At 45.7% G+C, this 16,371-nt stretch overlaps 1 protein-coding gene across 8 annotated transcripts in view; it reads left to right on the top strand.

Annotated features, from left to right (window-relative positions):
• Nucleotides 1–16,371, top strand: part of RELCH (RAB11 binding and LisH domain, coiled-coil and HEAT repeat containing) — an 853,871-nt gene that overhangs the window by 281,135 nt on the left and 556,365 nt on the right. For all 8 annotated transcript variants that reach the window (XM_086965401.1, XM_086965404.1, XM_086965403.1 and 5 more), the window contains one exon: nucleotides 5,620–5,695. In XM_086965401.1, the coding sequence (XP_086821527.1) occupies nucleotides 5,620–5,695 (76 nt within the window). The remainder of the gene's footprint in view (nucleotides 1–5,619; nucleotides 5,696–16,371) is intronic.

The raw sequence follows: 16,371 nt of genomic DNA, 5'->3' as shown, positions 1-16,371 counted from the left end.
CAGCAAGGAATTGCAGTGGACATCATTAAAGGTGATCTGTTTTCACTTTCTGTCTTTTTGCATTTGCTGGACCAGTCATCCTTATTTGAATGTCCTATGTAATTATTTCTTTGAAGACTTGATGCATACATTTACTCCAAAACCCTTTGTGATGCCACAGTGGAATTCCAATTTGGTCCTGACTTTCCTCATAAGCTCTCTAATTGAGCGGATGCATATTTGCTGGTTGCATCTCCGGACTCTGAAAACTGTTTTCACTGTTGTGTTTACTTTAACACCTTGCATAAGGAAGGGTCAGGCCCTCTCAGTGCAATCGCCCTACACAATCTTTTTTCTAGACAAACTGGTGTTAAGAACCAGAGCTGCCTTGTTGCTAAAAGCTGTGCCTCCTTTCCAGATTGGGCAATCAACCCCCTTCCAAAAATTCTTTGCCTCACCTCACCACCTTGAAAGAAGAGGAGAGACTTTATAGTCTGGCCCTAAAAGATTACGTTTTTACATTGATTGCACCAAACATGATTGTGTGGACAGTCAGCTCTTTATGGAGGTCTCTATGGCAAAGAAATGCAGGGCAATGCAAAAATCGGACCTTGTCTAGGTAGATAAGTTCTCTGCATTAAGATCTGATACGCATTGCCCAAAAAGCTGCCCACGCATAGTGCCTATTCTGGATATTTGTCAGGCTGCAATGTGGTCATCAGTGCACATATTCTCAAAGCACCTCTGCCTTGACTGTCCAGTCCAATGGGAAGGGCAATTTGCCGGTTGGGTCCTGCTGGACCTTTGTATCGGAGTCCATTCTACAGACGCTACACCTCAGGATGTATTATTTTGATATTGGTTCTGAAGGTGAGGAATCTGCGATTAGAGGAATCTATCAGAAGACTAATTTGCTTACCTTCAGTAAATTTGTTTCTGGTAGATACTTTATCTAACTTCAAATTCCTTACATCTGAAAGAGACAATTAGTTATGGATTCCTCACCTTAGAATTACCCCCAGTCGTCAGACTGGATCCAGAGAATTTTTTCCTCAGCAGTACCCCTGCTCGTTGATAGGTGGCTTTGGTCGACTCTGCATTCGTCGTTGGCGACGTGGTCGCCGGAATGATGTTGCGGTATCACTTAGACGCCGCACTCGCACGCTGACTTCAGTTATTTCTTTGTCCGTGCCAGCCAGCACAGATCCAGAGATATTGGTACCTCAAGTCACTTTTTGACTCCATTTCTTGCGACTTTTGTCGGCACCCTTTTTTGAGTCAATCGACTCCTGGTACACGGAGGGATGTCACATTGTACCTGCTTTAAGGCTTGTGACTCTTGCTACAAATTGATGTGGGGTCGGACTCGCACCTCGTGTGCACTTGGTGCCTGGAGGGCGACCACGACTCAAAATCGTGCTCCGACTGCCGGGCCATGAAGCTGAAGCAGGAGCGGTCCAAAAGCTTCTTAAGGCCCGGCAGTACACTCCACGCCGTTCGAGAGGGAGGTCACAGGACCAGTCATGGAGCCATCTCCACCACTTGTCATCGAAGTCTTCAGGTAAGTCGAAGCACATGAAGAATGTGAAGAAGCATTGTTGCTCTTCGCGTTCTCCAGTCCATCTGCCAACGTGGAACACACTTGTCATCAAAGTCTTCAGGTAAGTCGAAGCACATGAAGAAGGCGAAGAAGCATTGTCGCTCTTCACGTTCTCCAGTCCATCAGCCAACGTGGAACATGGAAGGGAGTCGTCCAGCTCAGCCCGCTGAGCCTGTTGGGTCGACTTCGGCCTTCCCTCCCTTTCCAGGACCCGGAGCGGCTCCTGACCAGCTTCTCAGTTTTTACAAAGCCTTGCATTCTATCTTCCGGCAGCCCGACACCGAGGCCTCGGTTGGGGGATTTAGGCCTTCGATGTCGGCGGCTTCGTCTCCGAAACCCCAGAGCACCCAAGGAGCCAGACCTGGATCCGGATCTTTGCCAGTGGACCTCATGCCACCTCCAACGGCGCCGTATCTAGTGACAACAACCCCGCCGCTGGTTGTGCCCCCAGCTGCCGTCGACCCCGGCCTCCCCCTCGATGAGGACACAGAGCCAGAACGATGGCGCCCGGCATCGGGACCGGCACCGACCGGTGTTTTTGTACCCCGTTTCCTACCGCTCTAAGTGGCTCAAAGGAGAGGGTGAGGAGGACTGGGAGGGGTCTGTGGACCCTCTTGCAGATCAGTTGGTGGAACCAGACTGGAGAGAGGAGTTGGGTGTGGCCAGTGGTCTGGACTCCTCCCCAGACCTTGGCATGCTGTCTCCCCTTACCGTGGCTACGGAGGAGGGTGCATCGTATGCAGTGGTTTTGCGTAGGGCATCTGACAAAGGTTTTTCAACCGCCAGCAGCCTCCTCGGAGCCCCCGCTGCCGTTCAATGAGGCCCTTACGGACATCCTTTTGGGCACTTGGTCCAAGCCCAACACATGGGCTCCTGTGGACAGGATGATTGCCCAACACCACAGCCCGGCCCGGCCAACCCCATTTTCCTATCTTTCCATCCTACCTCTGAGAGCTTGGTAGTTCAAGCCTCCATGTACAAATGAGCATTCCCAAACGCACCACCTGATAGGGAATCCAAGAAGCAGGACCACTTTGGGAAGAAGATGTTTTCTTCCTCCAGCTTGGGGCTGCGGTCGGTGAACAGGTTTATCCTCCCAAGCAGCGAGCCCGGGTATTCGGGCTATGATTCCAATCTTTTAGCCTCTATCATGGGTTTCGGTCAGAATGACCCTGAGGCTGCTGGGCCTCATGGCTTCCTGCTTCCTGCTGGTGGATCATGCCGGGTGGCATATGCATGCTCTGCAGTGGGACCTGAAGTTCCAGTGGGCACAGCACCAGGGGAATCTGTCCGATTGGTCCAGATCTTGCAGGGCACTGCTCAACAATTGCAGTCTTGGCTCATGAACCAGGATTGGGTCAATGGCAGATCCCTCTCCTTTCCCCAACCAGAGATTACAGTGGTGACGGATGCGTCACTTCTCCAGTATTAGGGGTGTCTTTCATAGATTCACATGCTTGAATATTCCCCGTCGTCGAAGTGGGAGTCCCACGGCAAATAAAATAGCAATAATGCTAAATATATATATATATGTATATATATAAAAACATAGTACATGATAAAGAAGAGGAAAACAAACTGAAATCCTCTAAAAACGATTCCTACATAGGAAAGCATGATAAAGAGAAAAACTACTTGTAACACATTAGTGTCATTTTGTTAGTCCAAATTACAGCCACTCAGGCGCCAGCACCCTCTAGAACCTTCTCCTCAGAAGCTCAAGCCCTCAGATTTTCTACCGCACGTCGTGTGAAGGGAGTCTCCCTGAGCTCTGCTCAGTTTTCACCTCTACTCTTCTATTTCCAGTGTTTAGCTCAACATGTCAAGTAAGAAGTCTTTATTTAGACCTTGCTCTTCTTGTGGGAAGCTGCGCCTTTTTGAAAAGGACCCCCACCAGAAGTGTATATACTGTTTATACCCTGATCATGAGGCTGGCAGCTGCAAGTTCTGTAGAACTTTTTATACATAGACTCTGAAGGACAGAGAAGGCCGCCTTCTCCTTTGGCTTCAACGTCTAAAGGACAAGGATTCAGTCCTTTCAGACGCAGAAAGTTTTCATTCTGGACTTTCTTCAGCAGCATCCAAGCGTGGTAGTTTACAGGATGTTCCATCTCCTTTCCTCAAAAAGATGAAGTTGGCCATGCCTCTGGCTCCTCCCACCTTTACGCCCACGAGACCTGGCTCTCAGGCGTCTTCTGCTGCCTCTCAAGGTGTTTCCACGCCTCTTAAAGTTTCGCCGTCGACGAGCGTTCCGCCGACGAGAACGGCATTTGCTGCATCCTCGACGACGACGCTGACTACAACATCAGCTTTTTCTTCGTCGACGACGGTCTCGTCGACAGCATCCACGTCGACGAGGGTTTCATTGCCTTCTAAGCCAGTTCCTTCTAAGCAGTTGTGCTTGCCTATGACAATTAGAGTTGAATGGTATCCTTTGACTGGCAGCGCACGTTTTTTCATTTACCAGTCCTGCAGTTCTTCCGGGAGTATCTACGATTCAGGGTGAAATCAGAATACTTCCAGTTGTCCACTTTCCTTATGGCCTTGCATCAGCTAGTCTCACATCACCTGAAGAAAACAATTTTGTTATCTATCCTTTGGTTTTCTATCAATGAGTCCAAGTCTCATCTTCACCGTTCAAAAAAGATGATATTTATTGTGGATGTCTTCGACATTGTGACCTTGAAGTCTTTCCACCTCTGCAGTGATTCCCGAGACGTCCCAGTGTTTTGTGTAAGTGCTACTGTTTCATCCTATGTGGCTCTGAGGATCAACAGCATGTTAACATCTTGTATCTTGCTAGTTCCCCATGCGTGTGGCCCTTCAATGGAAGCTGCACTTGCAGTAGGCCCACCATTGGGGAAACCTTTTAGACACAATCTGTGTCTCTGGGGCATCTCAGGACTTCCATTGGTGAACGATGGACATAAACCTGTTCAGAACACTCTGTTTTCCATACCCTCTCATGTAGTCTTGGTGGTGGCGATGCCTTATCCCTTGGTTGTATAGTTCACTGAATAAAGTAGTCAACAGAAGCCTGTGGTTTCCAGTAGCTCTTAAAACATCGGTGTCTACCATCAGTGGCAGGCCACTCTAAGTACTAATAAATAAAACAAGGTCAATGTGGTACGGATACAAGCATGGCGTCGTAGTGATCCCATGCTCTTTAGAAGGATGAAGCTTTAGAGCTGTCTGGCACTTAAGAGGATCTCCATGACGTTCAGTCATCTGGCTGGATCCCTCCGCATTAGAGCAATTGAAGTCAGCAAGAATCATCTTGCTAATCACAAGATGCATATGCACCCAGAGGTGGCGTTTTCCATCTGGTTTATATCCACCATTTCTTTACGTGATGGAATGTATTAGACTTGAGTTCCTTTAGGCCTGAATTACATTGACGATTGCTTTTTTGATACATGGAGGGGACAATGGCAATAGATTTAGAGTAGATGTGGTTGGATTACAAGTAATAGTTCAGATATGATAATGGTGTACTCCATTCTGGTGATGAGCACTAATGAGCACTTACATGTCCTTCACCTCATTAGAAAACCTAAAGGGGGATGGGGGTTGATCTGCTCAAGTAATTGCCGATAGAGGACCATTTGCACGTCTACTGCCATTTGGGAAGTTATTCTTTCCAAGAAGACTCATAGATTAATATTTTCTGTATATTTATTACCTATGTTGAGTAGCTATGCATGACAGAACCCTAAGATTGTCGCTAGATAATCGCTATACCATTTATTTAAGGTTGACATGTCGGAATGCTCACTGAGAGATAGAGATTCATATGAAAAGACTGAAGGTTACTTCTAAATGCAGTGATCCCCACATGCCCATCTGTTTAATGCTAAATCATTACTGTCTCAAAGAATTGAATTTGACACACGTGCATAAAAACATTTGACAGCATGTACTTAATGTTTCATTTCATTGTTAAATATCCATTCGTTTTCAATTCTGGAGAGAAAGAAGATAAAAAGTCAGCAAATTAATATTTTTGATTTTTTTTGTTATTTCCCGATATGCTTACCCAGGAAGCTGTCACCTGCTTTCCACCAAGCACTGCTATCTTTTTGTCAGATGTCAGCAGACAGTCGTTTGGGATCAGAGGTACCTGAATTTGTTTTTTTACATGTAAAATAAAGTGATTCTAAGCAGTTTATGAAGTTTGAATTAATGTCAGACCATTTAATGTTTGCTGAGTTCAATGTTTAATGTATACAATATATATGTTGTGCTTTCTTTTGTAAAATCTTTGTATGTGGTTGTTTACATCCTATTTTATTTTTACATGAATTATCTTCATTTCACTATATGTCAGAATTGAAGGTTTTATGGAATTATTTGCATTTCACTATACGTCAGAATTAAAGTTTTTAGGGCTTTTTTTAACTGAGCATCAATATTATTGAAGATTGTATGTTGTATTCAAGGGGGAGTGCAGGGTGCCTATAAGATGGCAACCTAATTATATTTTCTTTCGCTATTCAGTCATATCTAAAAATCTGTGCTGCAAATAAAGTAGAACTTGTTGCAGATGTCCTCTGTAAACGGAGTTTAAATCTGCCATATCTTGTCTGCTATGGGGTGTTAAGGTTTGGTGCATTATCGTGTTGTTACCCTGTCCCATGCTGGGAAGAAGAATTAGTGGATTTGTAGAAGAAAGTGCATGCAAACAGTGCCTTTGGAGCTTCGCATTGTGAGGATGCTGGCCTGCTGCTTAGCTCCATGGTGGAGCAGTCAGAAAGTGAACCATGCAGTGCATTGGTTTGTATCTGATGGAGAATCCTATCAAACTATTGTGGTTCAGAAATGTTTACTGACTGAACAATGAGATTGTAATGCCATCACTTGTTCTCTATGGTCATTTTTAGCTTTCTTTTTGAGACTCAGAGGTACCAGTAACAATACCACTATAGGTTTGCACCAGGTAGCCAGAGCAGGACGTTTTGGTACAAAGGGCCTTGCCATTGTATTTGTGTTGTATTAAACTAATAGACTTCCCCCTTCATACTAAAAGTTCACTTTTATCAAGAATGAATCACCTTCATTGGAGGCACATAAAAACAAATATAGAAAACATTGATCAAATGAAGACAGACAATGTAGAAAGCACATGCATTACCTATTCTGGCTTAGAAGAAACTAAAGTGATGGAGATAGAAAATGAATGTGGTGAATAATGCTTCGCAGCACTATTTTAAACCCACCTGGGAAGGAGCTTGAGAACATGTACAGGCATAACAGCTTCAGGATTTCCAACTTGCTGACGGGCCTGAAAAGTTACTATTGCACAGCAAATATAGACTCCTTCTGCATTTGCTTCAACTGATAGTCTCCTTTCACTTTGAAGTAGTTTCTACATCATGCTGAAGTCTTAGCCAAACTTAGCATTCTATGCATTACATTCTAGGTACAGAGGAGTCCACAACTGATCTAGATCATCTGATAGAGACTTCTAGCTGCAGATTCCTTACCTTTGAATTTTCCCAGGTGTCAGACTGGATATGGAAACTTTTGCTGAGCAATAACCCTTGCGCGTAATATCAGGTGGCTCCATTCTGCTCCATGTGATTAAGTTGGCGTCGGTAGCGTCGGTTATGACATCGCTGTGCCTATTTAGGCGCCACTCAGGCGCGCGGACTTCTGTTCTTTTTATTTCCGCACAAGTTAAGCGCTGATCCAGGAAGAGCTACCCCAGGAGCTTGGCAGGCTCTTTAACAAACCCCAAGAAACCTGGGATTGGTTGGACTCCCTGGCAGGACACATGAAGGGCGCAATCCCTCATCAGATAAGGCACAGACGACCAGAGTAAAGAGCAAGACTACCACTCGGGCGCCTTCCTCGAAGGAGGTCAGATCTGAAAGATGGAAAGCACTGCAAGCAGTTGTGTAGCTTAGCCAAGGTGGTTCTAGCCCTAGATCAAGCAGGAGTGGGCAAGAAGTGGATAGATTGGGTGGATCACTGGCCACCAGTGCCAATGAGGATTCATAATCTGAATTGTCACAGATCACACCCCAGAAGGCGGACGATATTGCGTAAAGGGGACGAGATGAGAGGTTGAAGCAATCATATATACCACACCACTGTCATGCCAGACTGAGACTGAGGGAGGGAATACCGAGGACCTAACTCCTAATGGAAAGGATGGAGATATGCAGTATGAGAGCCAGGGCTGCAAATTGAATTATAACTTTTGGGAGTACGGCGTGGCGGTGCTCCGGGATCCAAAAACCACAAGGAGATTTTCTTGTAACTTTGTGAGTTTGGATAGGAGCGTTGATACCTGTACCTGTCCCGGGGTGGGGCAGTCGGGGTTCTTTTTCAAATCGGGGTTTATTTTTAGGTGCCAGATGTGTCCGGTGGGTCCTGATCTCTATACAGGCGGGAGTACCATTTCAGTGCACTGGGCAAATAATTGACCCAGATAGGAGATGTATCATACTGTCGGGAAGGTTCGATAGTAAGGATGTAACTTTGGGTAGCATTTATGGCCCAAACACAGACCAAACTTCATTTATGACTCACCTTTCCAGAACGTTGGCTCCAGCGCTGACAGGTTCGATAATTTTAGGGGGGGGACTTTAATTTCATTACAGCTGTGGAGTTGGATTGCTCGCATCCTCCTCTCCCAGACTCTCTCATGCGTAAATTAGCAGAAGCACGAAGGCACTGGCAGCAGCGGTGGAGATTAGTGGACACCTGGAGGAGGCAGCACCCAGGGGACACGAGATTATTCCTTTTTTTTTTTGGTGTTGCATGAATTACATGTCAGATTAGATTCCATACTGTGTTCCCCTGACATACATGAATGCGCACAGAGCAGCTATACCTAGCCAGAACAATCTAGGTTCATAACCCATTATTGCTGGGATTGGTCTGGTCCCGAGAGAGGCCCAATATCCTGACCTGGCTCCTAAGGCCTGAAGCTCTGGATGACCAAGTCTACCGAGCGACAATGTGCACTGCTATTGAATAATATTTTGAAGAGAAAGCCGGCACAGCGACGAACAAGCTAATAGAATGGGAGGACTTTAAGGCTGTAATACGAGGGTGTTGCATCTCAGAGGCGGTCGGAATCCGGAAGGTGCTTCTGAGGGACACCCTAGCAGCTGAGCAGAAACTTCAAGACGTAGAGGAAGAAAGACCTGAAAGGAGAGATAAGCAGGAGCAGCTCCTGACAGCCAAAGAAGCGGTATCTGAAGAGGTAGAGAGGCAACACTGCTTCGTCTAAAAAAATTATGTGGTTCGCTCTCACTCTGGAAGGGGCAAATCTGGGGCTCTGCTGGCCTGGCTGGCTAATCCGGCTAGGAGAGGTTCGGTCATTCTAGAGCTGTAGGGGCAGGAGGGAGAAATTCACCACAAACTTGTATGAAAGTAGGATGTCCCCTACAAACGAAGAACTCAACAAATTCATAGGTGAAATTGAATTGCCGTAGAATCAGAGGAAGTAGCAGAGACCCTGGGAAGAAATATAGAACTGAGTGAGGTAAGGGGGGTCCATCAAGGCCAGGGACCGACGGACTCCCTCTGGAGTTCTTCTCCGTATATATTGAACTGTTGGGTCCTAGATTTGTAGAAGTATATAACCAAGCGTAGCAAGAGGGAAAGCTCCCTGGTTCAACGAGAGAAGCGGTAATTATTCCACTACTGAAACCAGCCTATGACAGACCGGCAAAAACGGGCAGACTGATCTCTGACGCCTGCCGCTTATATAGGGGAACACGTCAGGTGTGCCCGCTATCACCCCTGCTGCTTCCTTTGGCCATGGAACCGCTGGCGGCCAGCGCTAGAGCAGAGACTCATTATCGAGGCCTAGAAGTAACAGGGAAAACACATCACATTACATTATATGCAGATGACTTGCTGCTGATCTTGGCAGATGCGGGAGAAGCCCTTTGGGGGCAAAAAAAACTCCTACAAAGATTGGCGAGAGTGGCGAGCCTCAGGGTGAACTGTGCAAAATTATGCCTCGTCCCTGCCAAGGAGGGCAGAGTAGGACCACAGGAGAAGGAGGGAGTCCAGTGGGAGAGCTGGTGCTTAACATATCTGGAAACTCCCAGTTGCAAAACTGTCTAAACCTCCTAAAAACCGTAAAGAAATAGTTCCCACTCCAGTGACTAACAAGGAATTAGTAGATTCAGGTTCAGTCCAGACGTCTATACCTGTTCCTGAAGCTATCCCCACCCCCAAAGAATTAGCTTGTCCCAATGTGAATAGCTTACCCCAAAGAAAGAAAACTCCAGATCAAAACATGCCTGGTGGGGGGGGATTGGTCAACCAACCCATTGCAGGTAAAAAGATCTTAAATTTACCCCCGGAGGTTTGTCCATTTGTGGTGGTGCTAGCGGGTCCAGAATTGGCCGCTAATGAAAGGGAAAGCCCTACAAAATTATGGAACAGAGTGATACACTGGCTAAATGTGAATAGACCCTTGCCCCCATACCTAGCAGGCAAAATACTTATGATTTGCAGGACTCCATGGGTAGGTCATTTGGCTAAAAACATAAGGGGAGATTGTATTTTGATTAACTTCAGCAATCCTAGAATTGTTGACTTCATTTGCAATTCGAGATACCCTAGCACAGGCACGACTGTTCATCCCCTCCCTCTAACTTATTTCTACCCTCCCGGTCATTTTTCCGCTCAAGCTGACGGATGGACCTTGGTTCCTGGGCGTAGGAGGGGAGTAGCACAAGGAGATTGGTCCATGCCCCCTGCAAACTTTGATAGCTTTTTTCACCGTAATCGCTATGATTGCCTTGACGCAGTCGATTGACCAGATGCAACTGCAAGCGAAATAAGTATCCCTTCTTCCCCTCAGGGTGATCATCCTATAGAACTACCTGTATTTCAAGCATCAGAGGATATAGACCCCACTGGCTTAGTCTTGGACCCGGTGGTTAGTATTGATACTAAGGCCTCCCCAACCTTGACTGACATTTCAAACATTGTATCCCTTGGTAGAGATAATGCTAGTACGCTTAAAATTGTTTCGTGGAACGTGGCAGGACTGCGCAACAAGCTTTTGTTGCCTGACTGGGTTGACTTTATCAATGGGTTTGACATCTGCATGTTTCAAGAGACTTGGAGCTTAGAACCGTTGCATATGCATGGTTTTTCCACCTTCTGTGTGCCTGCTACATCGGTTGGTCGTGGTCGTCCCTCAGGGGGGCTCATAACATGGGTAAGGGTTGATCTCAACCTTAGGATTATACATCATACTCTCCCCTGTCCGGACATCATGAGGCTATCTGTTGAAAGTATTAATGGTGACCCTGGCTGGGATTTTTTCAATGTTTATATAAGAGGAACGCAGGGAGGGGCAAATCGCCCACAGTTGAGATATTAATTGACTTGTTAAGGTTGTGTGCTCCTGATTCTTTAGCCCTAGTAGCTGGAGATTTTAACTGTTCATTCGAACCCATGGCAGTAGAGGATATTTTAGGAACACATGAGGATGACGCACAATGGGGCGTTCCGTCCTTAACTCTCAAGCCTGTGAGAAGATGGTCTCCTGTAGTCATTCAATTAAACCGCTTAATGATAGAAACAGGTTTACGGGCTGTCAACGGCCGCACTATCTCCGACACTCAGGGTGCTAATACTTATAATAGAGTATTGTGCGAGAGTAGGATTGACTACATAATGATTGATAGGAGAACCTGGAAGTCTGTAGTGGATATGGTCATTATTCCATCGGTTGAGAGTGACCACAACCCTTTGTCCCTCACATTGCAAAACCCATGGGATAGAAAGGAGCGCATGTCCTCCAAAGATAGGAGTTTATTAACAAAAGAACATATTCCATCGAACTTTAATAGATTCTTAAAATGGCCAAAGTTCTGCCTGGACGATTCTAAATTGTGCCAGTTGGACGGAATCCTTGCAGAGCAGTTATTAAGGCTGTCTGTAGTCTGTGGTGAGGAGGCAGGGTCAGTAGAGATAGAAAACATTTATACTGCCACAATGGACCACATTGGCAAGTTGTTTATGGTCCCTCTTAAGAAGACCTCGGCACGTACTAAGCCACTACAGAGCTGGTTTGATAGTAATTGCAGGAGGAGGAAAACTGATTTAATCTCTGCCATCAAATCTTCGAACCCAGTATCTGTGCGCTCGGCAAGATTGCATTATAGAAAGGCAATTATAGCCGCAAAAAGGGCTTGGGAAGAGTCCCACTGGGAAAATCTCAGAGATGCAAGCAAAAATAGGGATTCTGAATTGTTTTGGTCATTAGTTAGAAAATCATCTGGGTGCAGCTCGAACCAAATTCCAAACCATATCACGGATAGTGAATGGTTTGAACATTTTTCTAGGCTATATGGAGGGATTGACCTGCCCGGAGCCCCCGGGCATTTGAGCGGTGCCTCGGTTGTTGGTTCCGGTCAGCTCACGCCAACCATAGTCAATAAAAAAGAGGTTCTCGCTGCAATAGCCAAGATAGTTTCTGCCAAAGCCCCAGGACAGGACGGAGTTCCTGGTGACCTTTTTAAAGCCAACCCCGAAGGATGGGCAACGTATTTCACCATCTTTATAAATGCATTGATGGCAGGCTCTCCAGTTCCTAGTTCCTGGAAAGCGGCCGAGGTGATTCCCATTTATAAGAAGGGCCCCAGGGAGAGCCCTGCCAACTACCGTCCAATTAGTCTGATAGACGCGGGACAGAAGTTGGTTGGCAGGGTTCTCCACGAAAGGATCCTCTCGTGGGCAGAGGAAAATAAAATCATTTCCCCTTACCAGGCTGGTTTCAGGGCATGTACTGGTACAACTGATCAAGCATTTAGACTGCTCCTCCTCCATTGGAAGGTGGTCACTATCGGCAAAGGCGGTCTTTATTTGGCATTTATTGACTTGAAGACCGCCTTTGACCTGGTTCCTCGAGATCGATTGTGGACTATACTGGAGGAGTTGGGGATCCCGCTTCCAATCCTAAACCTTTTGATACGTATGCATGAAGGCACCTATGCCCGTATTAGATGGGGCTCACAAGGGCAAAAAACCAATAGGATTCCTGTTAAGCGAGGGGTTAGACAGGGGTGTGTGTTAGCCCCAACACTTTTTTCTTTGTTTGTAAATGGTGTTGTCTCCTTTTTACTTGAAACTGATGCAGATGCCCCGGTCCTGGCAGGCGATAAAGTGCCCGCCTTACTTTTCGCAGACGACACCTTGCTGGTTTCAAAAACTCCTGTGGGCTTGCAAAAACTGTTGAATCGCTTTAGTCTGTTCTGTAAACTTAGAGGCCTAGTCATTAACACCACCAAAACTAAGCTTCTCTATTTCAACCCAAGTAAGTCCTCCAGGTCCACCCTCTATCTTGATGGAGAACCTTTGGAGCGCATAAAAGAATTTGATTATTTGGGAATCAGAATTTCTCATAATCTGAAGTGGCAGCCCCATATTGATAAAATGCTTTTGAACCACAAAAGGGTGACTGGTGTTCTGGGGCGGGAACATAGCAGGTCCATCTCTAAGCCCATTGCCCCGGCCCTAGATATATATGCTGCAAAGGCTGTGGGCAGCGCCCTTTATGGTGCCGAGCTGTGGGGTTTCGAATGTATTAGTGCACTTACCACCTCTGAAAACAAGTTCCTTAGAGAGCTAGCATCCCTTCCGATGGGTACCCCTATCAAACCACTATTGAGTGATCTGGGCCGCCGCCCTATTCGGGATCTAGCTAGGCTTCGACCCCTTTTATACTGGGCCAGGTTATGGCGGACCCCCGAGCTCTCTAAATACCTTGATGGCTTGATAGAGGTCATGAACCTTAATGGGTCCCATAAAGTCAGTTGGATCCGCAATATTAAGAAGCTTTTGAGTGAAATTGGCTTGCCAATTGGTTGGGAGAGTGGAGCTTCCGTACCCAAGCTTGAACTTAAGCGAGTATACTGGAACTGGGTGGATGAGCAAGATCTAAGGGACTCTAACCAGGGTAGGCTGACCGAGGAGTTTAAACAGCATAAAATTGAGCCTCGTTGGGAGCCGTAACTGGACCTTATTGTAAAACCAAGGGATAGATCGCTGTTCATCCAGTTCAGGTTGGGAAATTTACCTTTACATGATTACACTTGTAAATGGAAGCCCCCTTACCAAACTTCATCTGAGTGCCCTACCTGTAATGGCGTTACCGAAACTATTGCCCATGTCTTTTTTGTGTGCCCAGCATATGCAAAGCCTAGACAGAGATGGCTACAACCTACATGTTTATTGCTCGGCACCAGGAATCATTCCGTAGCCTTGAGAATTCTAAAGACTGACACCAGCACACGTTTAGTTTGTGGGGTTGCTAAATTCTTGAGTTGGGCCTGGGTAATAAGAGCAAAATCTCTGTGATGACTCGCTTTTTAACTAAACATTCTTAATTTTTACTTCCACAAAGCTTTTACTGTTTAATATGACTCTTAATCTATTTATTGTAGTATGGATGTTTTTATTGTAATTAATTCTGCAAATTGTAACGACCTATGAATTGTGGTCCCTATTTTTTATTTATTTATTTATTTATTTATTTATTTTATCTTGTGTATGTGCTTTTATGATATCACATGTTTATCGAAATAAAGCTTTGAACTGATATCTGGAAACTCTGATATACCACACCCAAGGAGACCTATTGGAAGTCAATGTAGGAAGAGCCTTTAGGGGAGTAAAAGCTAGCTTTGATTTCTGGGGGACCCTCCCTATATCAGTAGCCGGCAGAGTCACCCTATTAAAGATAGTGACTCTGCCAAGGCTCCTATATTACTTTGGAGTGCTACCAGTTTGATCCCAGCGCAAATGTTTACTCAACTAAAGACGCTGATGACGGTGTTCCTATGGGGAACAAGTAGGCGAAGGGTAGCACTCTCCACACTTACTAGGCCAAGAGTAAAGGGAGGACTGGCGGTACCTGATTTTGAGTACTATTATCTTGCAGCACAGTTACAATGGCTCACGAAGTGGATGGCAAGCAGAATAAGAAGTACAGCAGCACAGGGGGACATGACGCCAAGCCTGAGGCTATTGTTGCGAGTGCTGTGTTAAGACTCCACATACAAGGCCGAAAAATTACCACAGAACTGAAAATAGCGCAAAAGTGTTGGAACAGGAACTTACGAATATCCAAGACTAAGTGCCCCTATGCCCCGGAGATCCCACTGATTATTTGTGAAGCACTACGTCATAGAGGGGACTGGCGCAGACTTGGAGGCCTGTGGAGAGTTTAGGGTGTCCACAATGGGAGACCTATATGACGAAGGCAACCTGATCCCATTTAACGACTTTAGAGAAAGGTATGACATACCTGGAGGGATTTCTTGTTACATACTGCCCTCACAGCCGCGATACAAAACACTGGAGAGAGGGACTCACAGAAGCACCGACATCGGCGGGATGCCAGTATGCAGTAACTGCAGCTGGAACCATTAAGGTCTCTTCAGGCGACTGACACATGAGATGCTCCCTCGTCTGAGTAAATTGCATCAGAAATGGGAGGAAGATTTAGGTGAGGCAATAGCAGAGAAAGCATAGGGAGAATTACTGGAGAGGGCATGGAAAAGCACCAGGAATGCTAGATTCCAATTGGTAAATTTTTATGTGTTGCACAGATCCTATCTCACACCGGGCAAAATCAATAAATATTTCAACACACAAACAGCAGTTTGCCCACGTTGCAACGTAGGAGTGGAATCCCTGCATATGTTCCAAAGCTGCCCGAAACTGGGGGTATTCTGGGAGGAAGTAACTGCAACCTTAGCAGATGTGATGGTAAAAGAAGTGGCAGTAACACCTGGGTATTGCCTAATAAACTGGTTCCCCCTCATGGCTAAAAATACGGTGACCAGTAAATTCCAGGACCTAGGCCTGGTATTGGCAAAAAGAGACATTAATAGCCACTGGAAATCAAGAGGGGGCCCTCATATACTCATAAAAAGAAATCATTAGATGGGCAGAATGTGAGGGAGTAGTAAGGCTGCAAATAGCTAAGAAAACAGGGAGCGAAAGAACACTGGAGGCAGCCAGAGCATGGGCAACGCCGGTATTCTCATTGAGGAACCCAGAGAATGAAGAAATGGAGGACCTGGCAGGGAAAGCCATGCAGGTGAAAGCTGAACCCCGCAATTCTTGACACCAAGGGATGATGAACAGGGGAGCAGATATATAACTGTAGTAACTCCTCAGACTGATAAAACTCAAGCACTGGGCCTATATTGACAGCTAGCACAGTAAATGAATATGCATTCCCGCATTAGGAGACAAAAAACACTCCTGGGGGTAGGTGAGGGAGGGGGAAGTAGTTAAGGATAGTTTATAGTGGGAAGTACTTACTTTTTCTAAATGCTCAGTTTATACTGAAGGGGACTAGGTGGATTGAATGTGATACAGCTTGTAAAGTCCTTACTAATCAACTGAGGGTGGTAGAGGACTTAAACCGATTGCACAACGTACCACTCTGCCTTAGACATGTAATTATAATTTCGTTAAATGTGTGATGGAATATCAGCATTTAGAAACACTGCAATAATTCGTTACAGAACTTCTTGAATGTATGCTCGAAAGCCTGATAAAAATCTGTTTAAAAAAAAACACTTACCTATGATTACACATCCCCAATTGCAATATTATTGTTACTTAGCCATGTGTTGCGATACTGTTGGCAAATTATAAGCATGTAGTAGTGCATTCCAGTAGTCCAGCATACATTGGAGTCTTATTCCGTTTTAGGGAGCTAGGTGGTCATTTGATGTATTTTTTTTTTTCACAACCAATTTTACTGAGCAAGTAGGCAATAAGATTGTGGCACCCCA

Source organism: Lissotriton vulgaris, chromosome 4_1, assembly GCF_964263255.1.
Source record: "Lissotriton vulgaris chromosome 4_1, aLisVul1.2, whole genome shotgun sequence".
NCBI lineage: Eukaryota > Metazoa > Chordata > Amphibia > Caudata > Salamandridae > Lissotriton > Lissotriton vulgaris.
The sequence above is the reverse complement of the archived record's forward strand: the minus strand, read 5'-3'. Positions and strand labels throughout refer to the sequence as shown.